Raw genomic sequence first — 23,690 nt, forward strand, 5'->3', positions numbered from 1 at the left:
GTGTGCTTAACAAGATTGCTGATGGACTGAACGAACGAAAGAGCAAAGAATCTACTTCATTTGTTCTCCTAGTTCAGGGATGGCAGTATATATCTGTCAGTTGTTTAGAGTCAGGGTATTGAAATGAAATGGCTTCTCAGGTGGCTCAGTGGTAAAGAATTTGCCTGCAATGCAAATTGTGAGATTAAATGTGAGTTTGATCCCTAGGTCGGGAAGATACCCTGGAGAAGAAAATGGCAGCCTGCTCCAGTATTCTTGCCTGGGAAATTCCATGGACAGAGAAGCTTGGCAGTCTACGGTCGAGGGGGTTGCAAAGAGTTGGACAGGACTTAGCGACTAAACAGCAACAACAAACTGCAGTGAAAAGAATACTCTCTGGGGTTTGGGAGATGTCAGCTTTCACCTTAGTTCATCGGCTACCCTTAGACTAATGGTTTACCCTGTCTAGATTCCTGACTGCATAATGAGGAACTTGGCTGAACCATCCCAGGCTCTTCTCGCTCTGACATCATGGTCTTTATCTTCCCCATTCATTTTCTTGATGGAATGCAGTCCCCTCCCCAGTCCTTGCAGCAAACCTTTCTCTATACTTCTTCTGTAAGAATTTACAGGGACTTCCCTGGTGGTCCAGTGGTTAAGAATTCACTTTCCAATGCAGGGGATGCTGGTTTGATCCCCAGTCAGGAAACTAAGATCCCACATGCTGAGGGGCAGCTAAGCCCCCTTGCTGCGACCACTGAGCCTGCGTGCCCTAGAGCCCCTGAGCCACAACTAGAAAAGCCCACGTACTGCAATGAAGACCCAGCGCAGCCAAAATAAAAATAATAATAATAAAAAAATTTGCACATGTGCTAATATACAGTAACCTGTGTAACTCTCCATGGGAATGCAGTTCAAAACACAGCCGCCATTTTAGCCGAGGCTAAAAGGTAAACACAGATGGGCAATGGAGCAGCTTGAAAAATCAACTTTATTCATTAGACCATCTGGTCATCCTTTACAGTGTCTTTCTGTACAGTCATTAGGAAAAGACACATTAGAAGCTGTTAATTCACAGCCGAATTTGCTGGCCCAAGGTCCCTTTCACAGAAGACCGGAAACTGCTAAGTTACTAAGCATTTTTGAGGGGCAGCACTGTTGATACTGTGAAAAGCCTTTGGTACCCTCATAATTTAAGACTGTCACATGGATATTTGGGGGGTAACTTGAAATGACTGCAGTTCTTTCAACAGCTGTCTTGTTTTCCTCTTGCTAATCTCTCTCCAGGGTGGCTAATAATGCCATTACCAATAGAAGCTAAAAATGCAACTCAGCAGTGTAAGAAATTATACCCAGTGAGCACCTCACTTGCACCCGTGCCTCCTGCAGCTCTGTCTGAACTTAATATCCATGAATCTTCTTGTTCTGTTTTCATCACAGCTGTTTCATATGCTCAAAAATGCCCAATAAGGCCCCAGAACAGACCCCTTCTTTTAGCTCTTCCACCTGCCTGTTGATCCCCAAAGATTCCTTGAATCCAATTTACCAGCTGCTTTGCTCACCTGCGCCCCTGCTGAGGAGGCTTTGGGTGGACTCCTCTCCCGGTGTCTGCCCTGCCTGCCAACTCCCAGCCAGTTCTCCCGTCCAACTTCTCCACCCTATGACAACTCAGGCCAACCCCATTTCTGGGCTGAATCAAGAAAGTCAGAAATTCCATACCAAGGGGCAGTAGCCTTGGGCAGCAGAGCAGAGGAGGAAAACAGAGCCATCTCTCAGCGGGAGATTCCAATGGGACTTTCTAAGGCACCAGACTTAGGAGAATGCTTTCCTGGTTGTCTGTTATTTTCTTTTTCCCTTACCCTTCGAATCAGACTTCAGTATTTTCTTTTTCTCCCAGGGTGAAAAAAATTACAGTTGAATGTTCACTTCCTGTTTAACTTGTAATGGAAAAAAACCCCAGTAAGCTGTGCAAATTTAACTATGGGTAAAAATAGCTCCGCTACCTTAAAGTCATTAAGAGAACATAAAAAGCTCTTTGTGATCTCAAGATATCCGTAACCTGGCATCTGTCACCATCCCTCCATCCTCGTCCACGGGGGCGGCGTGCAGAACAAGGATTCCACGCTTAATGGCACCTTGAGAGTTAGCGCTCCCAGGTGCCCATCAAACCTGTCACTCTGAACAGCTGTCGCTAAGTGACGACTTGTCGCTCCACCCTCCGCTGGTTTTTTCATAAACAGGTCTGCAGCGTTGTGCCAGGAGAGCCTTCCAGGACTGGATGTGCAGTATCCCTTCCACAAGAACAGCAAGCCACCCTCACCTGGCTTTGCTGTGTCCGTTCCAACATTCCTCTTCGTTGGACGTGCCCGCAGTCACGCTCTCATCCTTGCAGATGGTATAGGGCAATGTCGACCAGACCTTTTTAGAGAGCTTCAGTTTCTCTTTTATGTCTGTGACCTGATCAAGAAAGCAAGGAAAGAGAGTGAACATTCTCGCCGGGCATCCTCCGTTTCTACACCAGGACACGCGCAGGGGAAGGTTAGAGTCCATGATGGGAGGAGCACAGATTCCCCATCACCTTTAAGAGAGAACCCATTCTGTAGGACTTATTGCCCAGGGAAGCCTCACTTCCTCCTTCCTCCACTTCCCTCTAGCTTCTGGCAGAGGGTTCTCAGATAATTGACTCTTGATTTTCCATTTTTTTCTGCCCTCCCATCCTTTGAATCAAAAACTTATGAGGCTATTGTATTGGTTTTGCCATATATAAGAAAAAAAAAAAAAAACTTATGAGGCATCTCAACTGGCTTTGGGTCCCACTCCGGCTGGGAGAAATAGGTATTTCCCTATTGCAAACATCCTCAATCTGATCTTCAGGATTCATTTGCCTGGAGGTCAGATAAATACCTAAGGGATGAAAAAAGAGATACATTGTGTTCCCCAAAGGTCTACTCGTTTCTGCAAGAAATGAATATAGTCACTAATTCAGCTGCTGGTGACCCTTGCTCTTGACCAGTGGACAGGCCCACAGAGTACACTCTTGGACGATGAGGGGCACCCTAAACCCACTTTAAAATCTCTAGCAGCAGAGACAAGAGTCATTCCAAATACGAGTAGGCATAAAATCCACAGTCCTGTGGCTGGATGGCTGGGAGGAGCTTGGTACCAGCAACTCTAGGGCTTTCAGGCTCAGCTCTGACTTTTCATCTGCCGAAAGGATAGGACAGGGATTCAGCAACATTTTGGCTCCACAGGAAGAATCAAGGTTCATGCAGTCACACCATGATGTTCTACTCTGTCTATAAGAACATGGGGAAAATCTATGGTTGGTGGAAACGCCGCTGTTATAGGTCGAATTATGTCCTGTGATATTCATATGCTCAAGTCCTAACCCTCAGAACCTCAAGAATATGACCTTATTTGGATCTGGAATCTTTACAGAGGTAAGGAAAGTTAAAATGAGGTCATTAGTTGGCACTAATATAATAGCACCTGTGTCCTTATACAAAGCGGGGCTTTGACCATAGGGGTGTGCACAGAAGGAAGACAGTGTGAAGAGACGCAGGAAGAAAACATTCATCTACAGGCCAAGGAGAGAAACCTGGACAAAATCCTTTCCTCACAGCCCTCAGAAGCAACCAGTCCTGTTGACACTTCGATTTTCGACTTCTAGCCTCCAGAACTATGAGACCACACATTTCTGTGGTTTAAGCCACCCACACCTCATTGTGATAGCCTGGCAGACCTATACAGCATCCTAGAAGGGAGGACCACTCACACTTGTGATCAGTGGCCTTCGGAAACAAAGTATTCTGTGTTTACTGTGGATGCAGTACAGATCTGAGAAAACACTTCAACGATCCGTTGTCAGGTTTAAGAGGAAACACAAAAAAATAAAAGAGCATTTCATGTTGTCCCGAGTTATATTTCTCAGTAGTTCCAGAACTGTACAGTTTTTGGTCCTTGCTTATTTGTGATTCTGATGATGACAGAGATTTCAGCCCTGGGAAATGTCTGTTCACCAGTCAGGTACTGAAGATGACCAGAATGTTGAACCTAAGACCTTGATACATATCCTTGAATGGTGTGATGTTACTTTTGTTTCAGAGCATAAAAAAAATCTGCAAGTGATGAAATTCCAAACAGTGGCTTATACTCAGTAAATCTAAGGGTAGCTTAAAAACTACACTCTCTGATTTCCTCCACTGGTGCTGACTTTGGTCCACAGACTGCCCCCTTGGCCCTCCTTCCAGCCAGTCTGACTGCCTAAAAAGCATTAGCCACTTAGTTGTGTCTGACTCTTTGCTACAGACCCCGTGGACTATAGCCCGCCAGGCTGCTCTGTCCATGGAATTCTCCAGGCAAGAATACTGGAGTGGGTAGCCATGCCCTCTTCCAGAAGATCTTCGAAACCCAGGGATGAAACCTGGGTCTTCTAATTGCAGACAGATTTTTTTTACTGTCTGAACCACCAGGGAAGCCCCTCTGACTGGCTAAAGGGACTGCAGTGATGCTAGTTCTTTTCTGCTCACCATTCTTAGCACAGATGTGTATGCATATTGTCACTGGTTTTTAAAATTTTTTTGTTTTAAATATGTGTAGCCATTTCCGTCCAGCCATAGGTGGATGGACACTCTGTGTTTAACAACTATTCAAAAAACTTCAAATCCCTGAAACCTCAACTAAGAAATGTTGAAAGTATGACAGAAAAGTCACCATTCTGCAGCCATCTCATAGTAATAACTGATCTCAGTGAGTATCATCAATAGCTTCTGTTGTGGGTTGAATTGTGTCCACCCTAAAAGATGGATTCTGCTCACCAGTGCCCGTGAATGTGAACTTGACCTTATTTGGAAATAAAATCTTTGTAGATGATCAAGTTAAAATGGGGTAATTAGGGTGGGCCCTAATCCAAAATGACTTCGTTCTTATCAAAAAGGGAGATTTAGATACAGAGATACCCACAGGGAGGAAGCCCTGTGGAGAGGAAGGCAGAGATTGGGATAATGCTTCTATAAGACAAGGAACACCAGCGATGGCCAGTGAGCCACAGAAGACGGGGGACAGGCCTGGGACAGACTCTCCCTCTTGGAAAGGAACAGCCCTGCTGACACTGGGGTCTCAGACTTCCAGCCTCCAGACTGTGAAAAATTAAGTTTCTTTTATTGTAAGCCACCCAGTTGGTGATTATGCAGTCCTAGCCAACTAGCACAAGTGCAAAGAATACTGGGTACAAGCTTGATGGGGAACAGGATATTTACACAATCCCAGAGCATCCCCTGGACCTTCCCTAATGGCTCAGTGGTAAAGAATCTGCCTGCCAATGCAGGAGACATGGGTTCAATCCATGGATTGGGAAGATTCCCTGGGGAAGGAAATGGCAACCCACTCCAGTATTCTTGCCTGGGAAAATCCCGGGACAGAGGAGCCTGGCAGGCTACAGCTCATGGCAGGGTCACAAAAGAATCAGACACAACTGAGTGACTGAACAACAGCAAAGCATTTCCCACAGATTACTTATTATTACAAGAGGACAACTGGTCACCACTCTACAGGGCAGAAACCTGGCAGCTTAACCAAGTGATCAGTCATGGAACACCTTGGTGCTGGGTACCTCCAGGTGTGATGGGACAGTACCAAAACATCACTTATGCAGCAAAAATTCACAACCTCAATCCAATCATGAGGACACACTGGACAAACCCCAACTAAAGGATGTTTTACAAAACAGCTGGTCTGTATTCCTTAAAAAGGTCAGTCATAAAAGATACAGAAAAGCTGAAAAGTTTGTCTAGGTTAAGGAGACTAAGGGACATAGTGTCCAAATACAGTGGATGGCTCTGGATTGGATAATAGATTGGAAAAATAATTGCCAAAAAAGGATATGTTTAGTTGGAAAAATTTGCACACTGACTCTGTATTAGATAATAATATTGTATTAATGTTAAATTTCCTGAGTATGGACTCCTATTGTGATAACACAGGAGAATGTCAAGTTCTTAGGAGATACACATTGGAGTATATAGAACTAAAGAGATATGATTTCCACAACTTACCCTAGAATGGCTCAGGAATAATAAATATAAAACATATAGATGTATAGAGCAAGAGAGAGTGAGAAAGCAAATGTAAGAAATTTTTAATAATTGGTGAATCTAGAAGGAGATATACTTTCTTTTTCAAAAATTGCAATTTTTCAGTAAGTTTGAATTAAAAAAATAAAACATGTCAAAAAATAAAATCCTTCACATGTGATTTGTTCAGCAGAGTGCCATTCTGTTGTCCCTAACCTCTAACCTGGATTATTCCTTTGGGCCACTTATCCTCACTGTTCTCAAATGCAAACCCCAGAGGGAGAAACGTGTATTACATATTCATCACTAGTTCAGAAAATGGCCACCAGCTTCAGGATGGAAATAGTGTAGGCTCTATTCCATCCCACAATAGATACACCAAGAATGAGCCTTCTCTTTTCTTCTTATTTCATACAGAGACCCCACCTTTAAGCTGTTGGAGTCTGAACCAATTATATACATTTTTCGACACAGGGAAAGAAGAAAATTGCATGACATCCCACAGGTATCTCCTTTTTCGATATTTGCCAAATCTAAGTGTATATTATGCTGCTTTTTCTTTTAATCAAACTCAAGCATTATATCTTTCATGGTTTATTTTCAACGCCATCCCCTCCCCTGACACCCATGAGACTTGGATGGAACTTTCTGAGTTCCAAGAGGGCCCCCATTCATGATTCTGAGTACTGATTGCTCTAATCCTTTATAAATGGCTAATTTTTATGATTCTAAGACCACATGCTTCTTGAAGGGAGGGACAGGGTTCTAATTTGTCTTTATTCTCAGTGCTTAGAAGGGGTCGGGTGACCAACCATCCCATTTTGCCCAGGACTTAGGGGGGCTTCCCCGGTGGCTCAGACGGTAAAGTGTCTGCCTGCAATTCGAGAGACCTGGGTTTGATTCCTGGGTCGGGAAGATCCCCTGGAGAAGGAAATGGCAATCCATTCCAGCACTCTTGCCTGGAAAATCCCATGGACAGAGGAGCCTGATAGGCTACAGTCCATGGGGTCACAAAGAGTCAGACACGACTGAGCGACTTCACTTTCACTTTCACTTAGGGGGATCACTAATTTTTAGTGCAAAAACTGAAAAGTCCTGGGCAAACTGGGATGAGTTAGACACACAGGTTTCAGCATACAGTACATGTTCAATAAATGCTGGTTGAGAAAATCACTTATGCAGCAAAAATTCAGACTTTCAGCCTCCAGACTGTGAAAAATTTTCTATTATTGTAAGTCACCCAGTTGGTGATTATGCAGTCCTAGCAAACTAGCACAAGTGCAAAGACTTTACAGGGTCACAGACCTTATAGTTAACAGAAAATAGTTGAGGGTCACACCATGTGGGCTCTTATCTCAAAAGGGCCAGGAGGCCCTGAGGGTCCCCCCAGGACTTGTATTAATATCTGCCTTAGTGAGGAGTGTGGGTCTCTTCTGGCCATTCACACAGCACATTTTCTAATCAGGTCGTGTTCACTCTGGCATTTCAGAAGCCAGGCATTTTCATTGTGCAATCGAAGGTGATAACAGCAAAGAAGCAGTAAGAGATGCAAAAGCTGTTTTAACATTCTGCACGAAAACACCATCCAATTCACTTCCAGACTGGAGTGGTGAGGCAGACAGCTGAAAAAAATGGACACTATTAGCCACCGGAGAGGAATATGCCTTTGATTCTAAAGAATAGCTGGATGATTGCCCTCAGTTTTTTAGTATTAAGAAAATCTTTCAGTTCTCACATCGTTTAGAAATATTTTTTCATTTTCCTGGTGGCTCAGACAGTAAAGAATCTGCCTGCAATGGGGGGAACCTGGGTTTGATCCCTGGGTCGGGAAGATTTCCTGGAAATGGGAATGGCAACCCATTCCAGTATTCTTGCCTGGAGAACTCAATGGACAGAGGAACCTGGCAGACTTCAGCTCCCGGGGTAGCAAAGTGTCACACATGACTGAGCGACTAACACTTTCAACACTTTTCTTTTTGAATAATAATGTAACTTTTCTGTAGCTCTAGATCTGAGTTTTTGTTGTGTGCTAAGCTTCATGTTAGCAAGTACTGTTGGTGGAAATGTATCACTAACAATAAGAGTGAGGTCTAATTCATTAACAACACAAACTTGATGGAAACAAAGACCTGGGATCAAATGAGAATTTCTAATTTCTTTGCCCTGCTTCCCAAATGAACTCTCTCTAATACTTGCAAATTATATTTACCGCTTATCCAGTGTTACATTAGGAATACTATACTAAATATTAGAAATATCTGTGTACTAAATATTTTTCATCTATGCTATTGATAGATTGTGAAAGTTAAACAACAATTTCTGTTATGCCATAGGAATCTGATCCAAACAGGCACTATTGGGATCCACTGGGAGAATGTGAGCCTTCTGATAGAACTTACCTGGACTTGATTCTGATTTCTGACTCAGTTTCAACAACTGGCTGCAGTAAAGGCAGACACTCCGTTTACACCTGTGAAGGGTTCTGAATACTTAGCTATAGAAACACAGTGGTACCAATTTCATACCCACCCTACAGGACTGTACAATTACACAAAAGAGAGAGGCAGGCAACAAAGTGGAGGGGCTGCTGAAATCAAAGGAATCAGAAAAAACAAAGAACAGAAAGAAGGACTGTCCAAGCACTGTCGTCTGGTAACTTCATTTAAGAGGTAATCTTGCCCCAGATATTTAACTTGAATCTTATTGGGCTTCTGACTTAACAGCTTCCAGTTTACAGGAAATATTAGGGACAGAAGTATAAATTAAGTAACACCATAAATAAATGATCAGACACATCCAGTGTGTGGGATGTTATATAAGACAGCTGGCTTTGACTTTTCAAAAGAAGAGGGAAAATAATAAAGGGAAATTTTTGTAAACGAAAAAAAAAAAAAAAAACCCTCTAAAAGCATAACAACCGAATGCTATGTGAAGACATTAACAGAATCTTGGATCTGGAGATGGGTACCAAGGGATAATAGACCTTTGAGATAATTAAGGAATTTTGAATATGAAATAGTGGATGATATTATTGAATTTCTGTTACTATTCTCAAGTGTAATCCTGACATTGTGGTTGTGTAGGAGACTGTCCTTGCTTTTAGAAGATTCACAAGGAGGTATTCAGAGATAGGTGTTATTTTGTCTTAGACTTGAAAATAGCAAAAAAGTCAACCATGATTGAATCTACACAAAGAACATACGGATGTAAATTTTATTATTTTTCCAACCATTTTAGTGTCATTCGAAAAAGTTAACAATAGCAGAAAGTTAGGAAAAGAAATAAGACTTTACTGTCAGGACACAGGATGTTTAAGAGCCTTGCTATATTCAGCCTAGGGCAGTAATTGACTCAAAACAATTGGAGGCTAACTGGGAGCTTTCTTAGAGCTAAAGTATTTACATTCAATCTTCACAACTCTGTGCTGAAATATTACTCCCTGCTTGCAACTAGGAAAAGGGGGTTTAGAGAGGTGAAAAAATTGGCCACACATCTAGTCAGTGAAAGTGAAAGTGAAGTTCGCTCAGTCTTGTCTGACTCTTTGCGACCCCATGGACTATACAGTCTGTGGAATTCTCCAGGCTAGAATACTGGAGTAGGTAGCCTTTCCCTTCTCCAGGGGATCTTTCCAACCCAGGGATCAAAGCCAGGTCTCCTGCATTAGGTGAAGATTCTTTACCAGCTCAGCCACAAGGGAAGCCCATATAGTCAATGGTGGAGAGGAAATTCAAATTCAAACACAGACTTTAGAGTTGTTACTTTTAACGACTCAGCTTGATAAGGGTGTTGCCTACAGCCATGGTCTCCAGCTTGTGTTTGTTGGGGGTTGGTGATGGGGTGTTGTCTACATCCTTAGGGGTGGGCAAGATGATTCAGTGTGATTCAAGACAAAGACATTAGGACTTCTATTTCTATTTTTAAATATAAAAATATAAGGGGAGTTAAGCCTTTCTAGTATTTCATCTATCTACAGATTGACATGCCTTCAATGAGTTCATATAGCAGTGGCAGTTTCTCAATTATCCTGTAGAAAGAGTGAGATTTCTACATTGGGAAAAGGCTGGGAATGGATCTTCCTCTCTCCTCATTAGCTTGCTTCTAGGGTATTGAAATCTACCACAGTTCATATGTGCTGGTTAAATGCATCTATAGATTAGATGATGCAGTTTTCACTAACTCATTAAATGGACCAGTGACTTAAAATTACTTTTGCAAAGAAACTTTGGATTTCTTTCTTCTCAAACAGGGCAAGCACAAGGAAACAATAATAAAATGGCAGGCATGACATAGCCCTCACATCAGCAACTTTACAAAGTACAAATAATAAAGCTTCTGCATTTTCTCTCACTTTTCAAAAGTTTCTATTTTTTTGCATAAGTTTCACAAGGTACAGAATATACTAGTGTAGCAGTGTTATATATAATTTATGCGTAAGTAGTTATAAATATCCTGGGTATCTATGATTCTGAATTTTTGCTGATAGAGATGTGAGAGTCAAAAAAAAAAAAATTGGAGCTTGCTAGTCTGTAGCCCAGGGACTGACACAATATACTTTGAATCCCTGACTTAGCAAGCAAAAACATTCAGTGAAATCTGTTTAATGAGATAGGGAGAGAGATCCTACATAAGTCATCAGCGTGTCTGTGCTCAGTTGTATCAGATTCTTTGTGACCCCACGGACTGTAGCCCACCAGGCTCCTCTCTCCATGGGATTTCCCAGGCAAGAATACTGGAGTGGGTTGCCACTTCCTACTCCAGGGGATCTTCCTAACCCATGGATTGAACCTGCGTCTCTTGTGTCTTCTGCATTGGAAAGCGAATTCTTTACCCCTGGTGCCACTGGGACGCCCCCTCCATCAGCCTCCATGAGATAGGGAAATGTATTTATTATAATTTAGAAAAAGTTCCAGTACATTGGTTAAACAACAAAAATGGCTTTTGTTGCTAGCATTCATCCGTTAAACACTTCCTATATGCTTTCTGTTAAGTTAGGATTTCTGCTACCCACTGGGGATACAAACATAGCTGGTACAGTCACTATTCTTGAAGCGTACTAGCTTCCCTGGCTAGAGGCAGGTGAACAGACACAGAACAAGTAGGACAGTCATGGGTAAGCAAAGGGCTCTGGGGGCACTGACATCAATTTGTCTGGAAGTTTCCTGCCCAACCAAATAAAACTTTGTGGACATTTGCTTTCGGTGGCTGCTGAACTCGGCTATAGGGATGATTAGGAAGCTGGATAATTAGTCATTTCTATCCGGAGGGAAGAAAAGCATAAAATGCATTTGCTCCAATGATGGGCTGGTTGATCCATGCACAAGTCATCGTTTTTCATAACCATTCTGGTCTTTAGCTCCTCATTTTGCTGAGAAGCATCTGTGCTTTCCTGACTCCAGGAGACTTGGTAAACAGCACTGTGCATGTCCTGAGTGCTCAAGAAATTTCTGTTGAATGAGTAAATATATAGCAGGATTGCCAGTTATCTACCAAGGGAAGTAAGATTTCAAAAATGGTCCATTATCTGCCCTGGTGGCTCAGTGGTAAAGAATCTACCTGTCGATGCGGGAGATGTGGTTAGATCCCTGGGTCTGGAAGATTCTCTGGAAGAGGAAATGGCAACCCATTCCAGTGTTTTTGCATGGAAATCCCCATGGACAGAGGAGCCTAGAAGGCTACAGTCCATGGGGTTGCAAAGAGTCAGACAAGACTTAGTGATTAAACCACCAACTGCCAGCAACTGCCTGCTGGATTTTCATTTGGAGAGAAAGGAAGACATGGGTACATTCAGTCAAGCTTTCTGAAGAAAGTGCTTTCCCCTGACCTGATTACTCTCGAGGGACAGGGGAATCGGAAATGATCCCTCCAGTTCTCTAAGTGGGATTCTATCTAGTCTCCTGCCATCTTGAATATCATTCCAGGTGTAATTTACACAGGTAAGATGGAAAAGACTTAGATATCTCAGAGATAGTCTGGGCGTGGGGAAAAAAACATGCGAATTTAACTAAAACAATGCAAGGAGTCCCATCTTAAACAGTCTTTGCAATCCTTATCAAGACATACCATGCCCAGTATTTTCCCTTTGGTTTTCTAAGTGAGTGACCTGTTAAATGTTGATGGGGAGTACTTTTGAACTTTGTTATTACCTTTGGTTCTATGTGGATTCTTCAAGGGGGTGTATTTCCCTTCCAAGAGACTTTGCCCATGGCTGTCTGTCTATTTCCTGAGACCCATCTCTCCTGAACTTTTTCTATCCTCTGGATTTTGCATATGAAGTGTGAGACATGAACTGTCAGACGACCCCCTCCTATCCCCTCTCAATCATGCCAGGACCAGAATTCACTTCGCTGGATACCTGTTGTGTGTACCTGGCCGGATGCCCTATCTGCTCATGACTTCAGAAAGACTGCCATGTGTCTATGTCATCTGTATGGGAACATAATATAACTGGATGTAAATAATATATACCATATATTTAGAAAAAAGATGGTTAATATTTAAAGGGCTATACACTAAATAATACATGTTGAGGGGGTAAAGAAAACAATTTGAATATTTTATAGGCTGAAGGTCATTTGTTAGCTTGGAAAACAATCTATTTAAAGAAACAAAGGGAACCTCATTTTTGCCTCTTGAACAAGACCACTTTGGCCAAGTTAAGGTAAATTCAGGATACATGATACCACTTTTGCAACCTGAGAGTTTAATAATCTGGCTTCAGAGATGGTGACCTCATCCATCTTTACTCTAGAGAAGAATGCTCTTTTCTTAGAGCACCAAGTCATTCAACTCACATTGTCAACCTGCATTGGAATTCAGGCCGTGCTCCACCTCAAGTGCTCATGAGTGCACATGCTCACGACTGCAGTAAGTCCCCTACCTTAAAAGTTGTGAACTTTCAAAGATGTGAACACGCATCGGGTTCTAACAAGGAACCAGAACCTGTGCCATCAACGTCAGGTGTGAGTGAAATCGCCTGCCCTCCATCTCCTATCGGTGAAGATGCTTCAGCTCTACCATCTCCCGTCCCCCTACCGTTCTCCAGTCAGTAACTTTTCTTACCTGTTCATTCGATGCCAACCCCTGTATGCCAGCTGTTTTACTGTACTACTGTACTTTTCAAGGTACAGTATTGGAAGATTAAAACTGTTTTTTCTTTTTGTTTGTTTGCTCTTTTAATGTATTAGGTAACTCTAGTGGTAAAGAGAAGGCAATGGCACCCCTACAGAACTCTTGCCTGGAAAATCCCATGGATGGAGGAGCCTGGAAGGCTGCAATCCATGGGGTCTTGAAGAGTTGGACACGATTGAGCGACTTCACTTTCACTTTTCACTTTCATGCATTGGAGAAGGAAATGGCAACCCACTCCAGTATTCTTGCCTGGAGAATCCCAGGGACAGGGGAGCCTGGTGGGCTGCCGTCTATGGGGTCGCACAGAATTGGACACGACTGAAGCGACTTAGCAGCAGCAGCAGCAGTGGTAAAGAACCCGGCTGCCAATGCAGGAGACATAAGAGATGCGGGTTTGATCCCGAGGTTGGAAAGATCCCCTGGAGGAGGGCATGGCATCCCACTCCAGTATTGTTGCCTGGAGAATCCCATGGACAGAGGAGCCTGGCTGATTACAGTCCATGGGGTCACAAAGAGTTGTACACGACTGAGGTGACTTGGCACGTATGCATCTGTGAAAAGTATTATAAACCTACTATAGTACAGTACTATACAGCCAGTTGTGTTAGTTGGGTACGTGTGTGTGCGCGCTAAGTCGCTTTAGTCATGTCCAACTTTGCGACCCTGTGGACTGTAGCCCGCCAGGCTCCTCTGTCCATGGGATTCTCCAGGCAAGAACACTGGAGCGGGTTGCTGTGCCCTCCTCAGGTAGGACCTAAGCTAACTTCATTGGACCTACAAACAAATGGACGTATGAACTCGCTCTTGGAACAGAACTTGTTCACATGCAGGGGACTTACTGTTCTCACTTGACAACACATCCAGACAGCCTGGAATAGAGTATTGAAAGCTGCAATGTCTCAGAAGGAATGCTAATTTTTAAAATGTGGTCAAATATCCATGAATACAATCTTCCTAACATTCTTGAGAAAGTGAGCGTTACTGATGCCATTTAGGTCAATTCAGAGGCTAAAGACACACGGCAGGCTTAATCTACTTGCTTGATTTATGTCAAAGCTTGAACTCTAGTCCAGTTTTCTGATATGGCTCTTAGTATCCTATTCACTAGCACATCAGTTTTCCATTTATTCTGATTCTGTGAAACTCTTTGGTGTTATTTTTCAGATCTCAGATAGTCCTTGTCTATGGTGTAGTGTGGGCTTCCCTGGAGGCTCAGAGGTAAAAATCTGCCTGCCAGTGTAGGAGATGCAGGTTCAATCCCTGGGTCGGGAAGATCCCCTGGAGAAGAAAATGACAACCCACTCCAGTATTTTGCCTGGGAAATCCTATGGACAGAGGAGCCTGACGGGCAATAGTCCATGGGGTCATAAAGAGTTAGTGACTACACAATGACAACTTAAGGTAGTGTTTCAGTAGGCTCTGGAATGCTTGGAAAAATCACTTGTTACATGTGTTCTTTCTGGAAGCTTCTAAATTGGTCTTCGTCCAGTTCAGTTCAGTTCAGTCACTCAGTCGTGTCCGATTCTTTGCGACCCCATGAATCGCAGCACGCCAGGCCTCCCTGTCCATCACCAACTCCCGGAGTTCACTCAAACTCACGTCCGTTGAGTCGGTAATGCCATCCAGCCATCTCATCCTCTGTCGTCCCCTTCTCCTCCTGCCCCCAATCCCTTCCAGAATCAGAGTCTTTTCCAATGAGTCAACTCTTCACATGAGGTGGCCAAAGTACTGGAGTTTCAGCTTTAGCATCATTCCGTTCCTGTTAGATGTAGTTTATCAGTGAACCCAAAGCAGACTTTGGCCATACAACACTGTCACCCAGCTCTCTGCTGAGGACTTGAGTCACAAGACAATCTAAAACCAGTCTTGTGTTCTGGGCTTTCTCAGACACCCCCAGGGAATTCCACAACATATTCCCAGCCATTACCACGTGACATATCCTCGATCCTGTGGAATAGTACTTTTCCCATTACTTGCCAAGGAGACAAACACACTTGCGTTCTGTAGGAAAAACTAAGATGGATGAAAACACTGGTAGGAAGTGAGAGATTCACTGAAGGTTTGAAAGGACACTGCTTAGTTTTGTGGAGTTTCTCAGAGGATTGAGAATTGGATGAAAAATTTAAAGATCCGGCACCATCCCCTCAGGCTTCAGGTTTGGAGTTTCTCGGCTACAGGATGACACCGTGATAAGGGCATGACCTTGAAAAGACAGATGGGGTTCTCTTCTGGCAAAACACTGGTCCTCAAAGTGGAATAAAGATGGGAAAAATTTTTTTCTTTTGCTGTTCAGGTCAGATCTTTGCAGCAGATCTTAAGAAAACAAAAGCAGAGTTTCAAATGTTCACACCTTGTGACTAATATCCTGATGGTATCTCATTCCTTTATGGCACGTCTTACACATCCTCAAGGGATGGCACAGTTTGACATCAAAATGATACTGAATTCAAGAGTGAAAAGCAAAAGGCAGGAAGATGTTTGGTCGGCAGAAATACATGTGAAATCAAAGTGTTACTTTGCACAGTGGTACCTAAATTGTGGCGCTATTTACTTCTCAAGACTGAAAAGAGAAATAACTTCAAGAAGTGGTTTTGATCACTGAATCACCGAAAACAGAGGCTCAGCATGCCCCAACTTTTCTAGAACCATCTTGACAGCTACTCATCTAGACTCCATTTAAACGTTTCCAATGACAGATATCAGTGCTAAGAGGAAGAGGACTCGGGATTTGACACCTGACCCAGCGCAAGTCACTGCTCCTCTTGGAGCAGTTTCTTCGTGCACAAGGCTTGACCACTAAGCATAACGGTGTTCTTGCTTCTCCTCCTGTGACTGGCACCTAGTGGGAGCCCCAACTTTCCCTCTTGCTTTGCTCTGTTTCTTTGCAATCACAGTTAGCTTCAATTGCCAAGAGTGCACTCTGTTCTGAAAAGAACAGAATTTTACTGGTGAAAACCAGTAAAAATCACCAGTAAAATCACCCAGTAAAATCTCCTTTGGATTCATTTCTGACTTTAAATCTGTCCAACCCCTGCTCTTTCACTCTCTGCTCCCAGCTTTTGAGACCAGCTCTGTCTTCCTTGGTTGCTACCTTTGGTCTTTATCACTTCTTGGGCATTATTTTGGCCATGCAGGTAGACTTAAGAGATGTGCGTTTGATTCCTGGGTCCGGAAGATGCCCTAGAGGAGGGGATGGCAAACCACTCCAGCATTCTTGCCTGGAGAATGCCATGGACAGAGGAGCCTGGGGATTACAGCGTATAGGGTTCCAGAGTTGGATGCGACTGAAGCGACTTAGCACCCGTGGTGCAGACATCCCCAGGGAACTTTCTGAAATCTGGATCAGAGGTCCCCAGTCCCTGGGCCACGGATTAGTTCCAGTCTCTGGTCTGTTAGGAACCGGGCAGTACAGCAGCAGGTGAGCGAGTGAAACTTCATCTATATTTACAGCTGCTCCCCACTGCCTGAATTCCACCTCCTGGCGGATCAGCGGCTCCCACTGATTCTGCATCACGGTGAGTTGTATAATTATTTCATTATATATCACGATGTAATAATAGTAGAAATAAAGTGCACAATAAATGTAACGCACTTGAATCATCCCAAAACCATCCCCCACCCCTGGGTCCATGGAAAGATTGTCTTCCACGAAATCGGTCCCTGATGCCAAAAAGGTTGGGGACCACTGACCTAGAGCATGAACTGTGACCAGTGCCGATTCTAAGTTAGGTTATTAGACATGCGGTCTTCGTGTTGCTGGACACTCTCAGAGGCAGGCTCAAAAGAAGAGAAAGAATTCAGAATTTCTAGCAGTTACAAAAGGCTCATGGAAGCAGTCTGGATATTTAAAGACTGACTTCTTCCAATATCATTTATCCGATCACTTTTGGAAGTTCTTTGCAGCTTGAAAAGCAGATTGCCCTCTCTTACCCTCAGTTTCCTGATATAGCTAAGGTCATGGCAGTGCTGGGAACAATTCCTTTGTACAGGACCAACCTGGAAATTAGCACTGATACAGGAGTGCTAGAGAAACCTGATGTATTTAATAGCTCAATTTTGCCAACATTAAAAAAAGCTCGATGTTCTGAACATCCAGTCTTGCTGAAAAATTCTGATTCTTTGCCAACTATTACTTCAAAAGTGCCATCTCTCCATGAGAAGGGTCTTTGACAATACTCAGAGAATCCACATAGAGTCTCTAACTCATCCTGTGATTGAGATACAGCAGTGATTCTGTTCAGCTCATAACCACCTGATGTGACTTTTAAGACGCTGCATTCTTGTGTTCAGGGAATGAAATCCAGGATCTTATGAGTATGTCTGCTAATTTAAAAAGGGAGAGGAGGCATGGCAAAGCATTACACTTCAAGTTGAGGCATTCCTGACTATTTTAGGATCCATCATTTAATTCTAAAGGTTTAGGGCTGTATTCTTTCACAGCAAAGTTGAGAAATAGATGTGAATTTTGGTCTTTTGTTCTCAAGTCACTATAGATATTTGGAACTTACCAAGGAATAAGGAACCGCGTTTTGCTCTTGCAAGATTGGTGCAATTGAGCAGGGCCTTCTTAAGTAAGATATTACAAACATGATTTCATCCAACAGCGAGACTACCCACAAGGAGGCATACACATTGGAAAAATAATTTAGGTACAGCACAGAAAAATATTTAGCAAGTGGTGGGTGGAAATCAGATTTATCTAAATTCGAAAACCATTTAGGGTAGAGATGGGTTGCCTTAAGTCTCTTATGGAGTAGGCAATAAAAAGCATACAAATCCCTGTTGGGCATGTGTGATTTGATTTACACTCAGCTATGTAGATTTGTACTGTGTGGTGCACAATAAATGCTATTTTTGCATCCTTGGCATTCTATTTATAATAGAACACCATGTTCTGCCTTTTCCTTCATGGATTTATTTGGGAACCAGTTCCAGTTTAATTGCCAGTGATTTCAGCCTAAGGGAATTTGAGGAACAGCAGAATTAGATGGTAACAGATGCACCCAAGTATTTCAATCACAGGACCCAAGTATGTCTGTGATCTCTAACTCCAGCATGTTGTCTACACCTTGGGAAGAGAAGACATGATTTAGTGGATAATTCCTTCTTCAGGTCTCAACTTCAACATTCTTTCTCTAGGGCTGGTTCCTCCCTTGATCCCCAGGGTCACTTAGGACCTCCTTCATAAGTGTGCACAAAGAGGTCTCTGATCTTCCTGTCATGGCAATTTCCCCATTCACTGGCATTGTGGGTCTTCCCCGTCTCCAGACTGCAGGTGACATGGGGCAGGGCCTCTGTCCTTTATGTTCAACACATCCTAGGAGATGGGTGTCCTGTCTGGCACAATGCTGAGCATTCAATAGATAGATAGCCAATGGATAAATAAATGAAAGAATGAATGAAGTAGAGTAGGCAGAGGGAAAACCTCAATTCTGAGTCTCCAGGTTCTATTGTCAATGAAATTTGAATTCTAGATGCCCTTAATTGCAAAATAAATTGTTGCCCTAGAGAGGGGCATCTTTTACAAACCTCCCTACCTGATGGAGAAATGGATGTGTAGGGTCTACTTATGAGTAGTTGGTTCAATTAAACACACCCCCACACACACTTGTTTAGTGTCTATAATGTACTGGGCACAGAGTCACATATACGATATCAGATGGTCCTGCCATCAAGGAACTTACTAGCTAGTGAGAGAACAGACTGACGCATGAATAAGCATAATAAATGACTCGCAGGTTTCAGATTGTAGGGTATGATAAGTCAAGTCAACATTTTACTATCGAGAAGGAGGCAACATCGAGGGAGGCTTCAAGGAAGAGGTGGCAGTTGAACTGAGCCTTAAAGGAGGAGTAGCATTCTGCAGGTAGAAAGGCTGGGAAGATCTCTTTTTGGCAGAGGGACCCTGAGAGGCCACAGTTCATTGATGTGAAGCCTCTTCAATATGTGAGAGAAGCAGAAGTGCCCAGAGCGTGGAGACGTGTTTACTTTAACTGTGACTTCGGCAAAGTTGCCTCATTTTCCTACAAGTTGGTTTCAGAACGGGGAAATGACTGCCTTTCCCCACCACTCCCCACTCCTACGCTGCCAACTATCTTCTTAAAGACTTAATAACACTTGGTAAGTTAATACATCGTGAGGGCGCTTGGAGCTGGAGGTTCTTAATGAGTAGGAACATTACCATGGAGACAGATGGTACAGGGGGACGAAAGTGCACTCTTTCTGGGAAATCAAGTTCTTACTCCTGGGAGGTAAATTACCTTTTCCTGGGAGCCATCTGGTTACCTTAAAGATCCAATTTACCCCATGGGGGCAGCAAGGAGGGGTGCCATTTGCTCCCCTTATGATTAGACTCCAGTGACATCATTGTACTTGACTTTCACCTTTACATCCTAACCATCCGGTAACCTAAACAGATTCTCCTGGTCTCCTTCAAGAGATGTCAGAGATTCCCTTTTTCAGCTCCAGTGGGAGAGGAACAATCTTGTAAAAATGGCAGAACGATCATTCTAGGCGAGGAAACAATGAGCGTCTAAAGCATCAGCATCCAACAGATGTACAATGTGAACCACAAATGCAACTTAAAATTTTCTAGGAGCCACAGAGGGCTTCCCTGGTGGCTCAGATGTTAAAGAATCAGCCTGCATTGCAGGAGACCAGGGTTTGGTCCCCCTGGGTCGGAAAGATCCCCTGGAGAAGAGAACAGCTACCCACTCCAGTATTCTTGCCTGAAGAATTCCATGGACAGAGGACTCTTTTCAGGAGCCATATAAAAAAAGTAAAGCGAAGTTAATTATAGGAATATACTCTGTTTATGCCAACCTATTCAAAATACTGTTTCAACATATAATGAGTGTGAAAAATTTTAATGAGATAGTTTACATTCCTTTTTGTGCTAAGTCATAAACATCTGGTGTGTGTTTTATACCACAGACCATCTTGATTCAGTCTACAGACATCTCCAGTGCTCGATGGCCATACGTAGCTGGCTGCCATATTGATGTAGGTCTAAGGTTCTTCCTTGGCACATGGAGAGTTGGGGGCCAGTGGTGTGGGAGGAGCTGAGTTGTTTAAATGAATTGAAGACAGGCTGTTAGCTTAAAGCTAGAGGACACTCAGCATGTCTTTCTGAATTCTTCCAGTAGGTGGTACAGCAAGTGCCCTACATACGAATAAGTTCTGCTCAGAGAGTACATTTCTAAGTCCAACACAATCAGCCTGCGTACCCAACTAACACCATGGGCTATATAGTATTGTACTGTAATAGGTTTATAATACTTTTCACACAAATAGTACATACAAACAAACACAAAAAATAAAGAAAACCTTTCCGATCTTACAGTATAGTACCTTGAAAAATACAGTGTGTGTGTGTGCTAAGTCACTTCGGTCATGTCCGACTCTTTGTGACCCTATGGACTGTAACCTGCCAGGCTTCTCTGTCCATGGGATTTCCCAGGCAAGAATACTGCAGTGGTCTGCCATGCCCTCCTCCAGAGGGTCTTCTTGACCCAGGGATCAAACCTGCATCTCTTATGTCTCCTGAACTGGCAGGCAGATTCTTTACCACTAGTGCCACATGGGAAGCCCCCCCAAAGGACAATACAACAGTACAATAGCTGGTGCTTTTTAGCAGTACCAGCTACATCACTGCTGCTTATATGCTTGCTCCTGGATGTCATGGGCTTGAAATGATACTGTAGTATTGTACTCTACAGAGTACTGCAAAGTACTCAAAAGCACAGTCACTGAGGCTGCACTCACGTGACGATGTGCACCAGACCCATGAACTGACATATGGATTGGACACATGAACCCGCGTTCACATCTTCAAAAGTTCTGCAACAGGAGGGATCGTATCTAGGGGACTTACTATATTTCCAATCAACCAAACTCATTTTCATCCCTTTTCTTTGGTGCCATTCTCTGGCCCGCCACTGCTTCCTGCCTAATCAAGAAGTGCGCCAGGAAGAAACTAGATTGAGTTAGGTCACATCTGAAGTCTGGTTGGGATCCAGCATTTCCCTAGAATTGCTTCCATTTTTATAAATGGGAGCATGTTGCATTCAGTTTTGTGACATCTGCCGATATTTTTCCTATGTGGCAGAGATTTTCTTCTGGCTTACACTTATTTATTTTTACTGAAGTATAACAATCATTCAGAAAACTACACAAAGCATATACATATGAACAGATGGATGAATTTCTACCAAGATATTCATGGAACAAGCCACCAGGTATGTGGCAGATTTTAAAAAAGGAAAATATGTTAAAAGTTTTTCCTGGATCCTATTTTCACATGATTCATTCTCTTGAAAATTAATTGCATCAAGTTACTGATATTCAGGGATGACAGGTTACCAAAGAGCAGAGAGTTTCTTACTGATGTACTGCAATTTTGAGATTATAAATGACTAAATTTATAATTTATAATCCTAAACTGCATACAGGATCTGGGCATGCGTGTGCATTTTAAAGACACAGAGCTGTCTTTAAAATTAAGTTAAAGTTAAGTTCAAGGCAGCCTGACATCATCCCACCTTATACTTCAAGAAGGCCCAGCCTCACCTGGTGTCTAGAGACTGCCTTTCTCTACGACCACCAGATGGCAGTGTTGTCCAATCTTTCTGTCCCTTCCAGCACTTTCCACAGTCTTTTTCCGAGAGAATAAAACTGTAGATTGTTCCACTGCATATAAAATTGACAACCCTGTTATTTTAAACTTGAAGCTGACAGGCTGTTATTTTAATGAGGTCGGCCAGAGCCAAGGTTAACCAAAGCTTTATTTCCCTACAAAATGTTAAGGCCATAGTTCTAAAAGGGGGCTGTGAAATTTTATGTTATTGATACCTTTCTCTGACTGTACAAGTTTTAAGATATTTTTGACAAGTAAAGCTACATGACAAATATAGACATGTGTTTGGACGTATAGTCAAATTCTGCATTAAAATCTGTTCAAATTTCGCTAAATAAGTCCTTCTACTCTGTTACATTCTGTGAAAACTTAAAAAAAAGAAATCCTTTCTACAGTTTTCCATTTCTACCTATTTTGAAGCAAAAGTGTATTTTTAGCCCTTTGACTTTCTAGCTTAATGACTCAAAGGAAAATTTAAATCTATTTTAGTCTTATTAATATTCCAAAATGAACTCAAGTGTAGTATTTGAGTCTTTATTTTTGTGAAAAAAGTTCAGATCCAGAACAGTAAAACTTAGTTGTGAAAGATTTTCTTTTTATAATAGATACTTCTACAGTGTGTGCTGGTTAATGGAATTATCATTTATTTCCTTTGTCTTACATGCCTTTTTATGTTGATCAAGGAAGTATTTAAAGGCAGTTGTTAACTGTGCCGATATTAAAAACATTAGCAACTACCTTTACTCAAGTGATCTTGATAACATTTTTTGCAGCTCTTTATCCTGCTCCACAAAATAATCTTTAATGGTTAGCAAACCTTGCCATCTGAAGTTGTGAACATAGATCCTGCAAATATTCAATACAGTTCTACATTTACAGAATTTCTTTGAATGAATACTGTCATCAGGGAGTCTTGTGATTGGCCAATAGACCTACACACAATGAGACAAACTCAGGAAGAGTCTTGATTTATGAAAGTGGGCCTCGAATACATAAATTCATGTTCAGTCATTATTCTTTGCTGGCAGCGTCCATTCAATTCATGAAGATTTAATGCAAACCTAAGGTGTAGAAAGACAAACCTTACAATACTCAAAGAAACTTTGCCCTCAGGAACAACTACATAATTCGAGGACAATAGTGGAAAATGTGAATACTGTACAGGTCCTTGTTAAAACACTATGAAGAATTTCAACTCTGCCAGAGCAGAATATTAAATCAAGTGCAGGCCATTCTAAAGGTGGGCTCCATACAGCTGCCCAAGTTGTATACCCATAAAGCTGGCCCTTCTGGTCCTCAGGAAACTGCAGTTTAGTGGGTGTTCACTGATATATACAATCAGGAGACAAGACAGATGCTGACAATAGTCATGTCAGCAGTATTAACTACCTACCTATGACACATCTAGCAATAACATACATATTACCTCTAATTTGCAAAAAAAATGGTGAGAGCTGGTTCATGGTGCCTTCCCTTTACAGACTGAGAACGGCAGCTCTCTTGTGGCCTTTTCACTTAGCGAAATGTCACCAAGTACCTGTATGTGGCAGATGCCATGTTAAACCCAGCACTCGCATCTCACCGTTTAATCTTCCCAGCAGCCTTGAACAATGAGGACTCTGAGGCTCTAAGGGGTTAAATCAAGTGGCCTTAATCACATAGTACGAGTAGCAGAACCTAGTTTTGAACCTTGACATTCGGGATCCAGAGCCTGCTTTCTTAAATTAGCTATGACAACAGAAATGGCCGGCTGGCCCATTTCAACTCATTCTAAAAGCGATGTGTCCTGATGGTAGGTCTCACTCATTTCAAAAAGGATGGAAAATATATTTGGGGAGGGGATGGTGCAGTGTTCTGGAAATCTTTGTGTTCCCTCC

General features: G+C 42.6%; 1 protein-coding gene across 1 annotated transcript in view; it reads right to left on the bottom strand.

The window, feature by feature from the left end:
• The window catches only part of GPC6 (glypican 6), a 1,065,422-nt gene that overhangs the window by 18,517 nt on the left and 1,023,215 nt on the right, over positions 1 to 23,690 (bottom strand). The window contains exon 7 of the mRNA XM_010845866.1: positions 2,300 to 2,436. Coding sequence (XP_010844168.1) covers positions 2,300 to 2,436 — 137 coding nt within the window. The remainder of the gene's footprint in view (positions 1 to 2,299; positions 2,437 to 23,690) is intronic.

The sequence above is a fragment of the Bison bison genome, unplaced genomic scaffold (assembly GCF_000754665.1).
Source record: "Bison bison bison isolate TAMUID 2011002044 unplaced genomic scaffold, Bison_UMD1.0 scf7180017864225, whole genome shotgun sequence".
NCBI classification, from domain to species: Eukaryota; Metazoa; Chordata; class Mammalia; order Artiodactyla; family Bovidae; genus Bison; species Bison bison.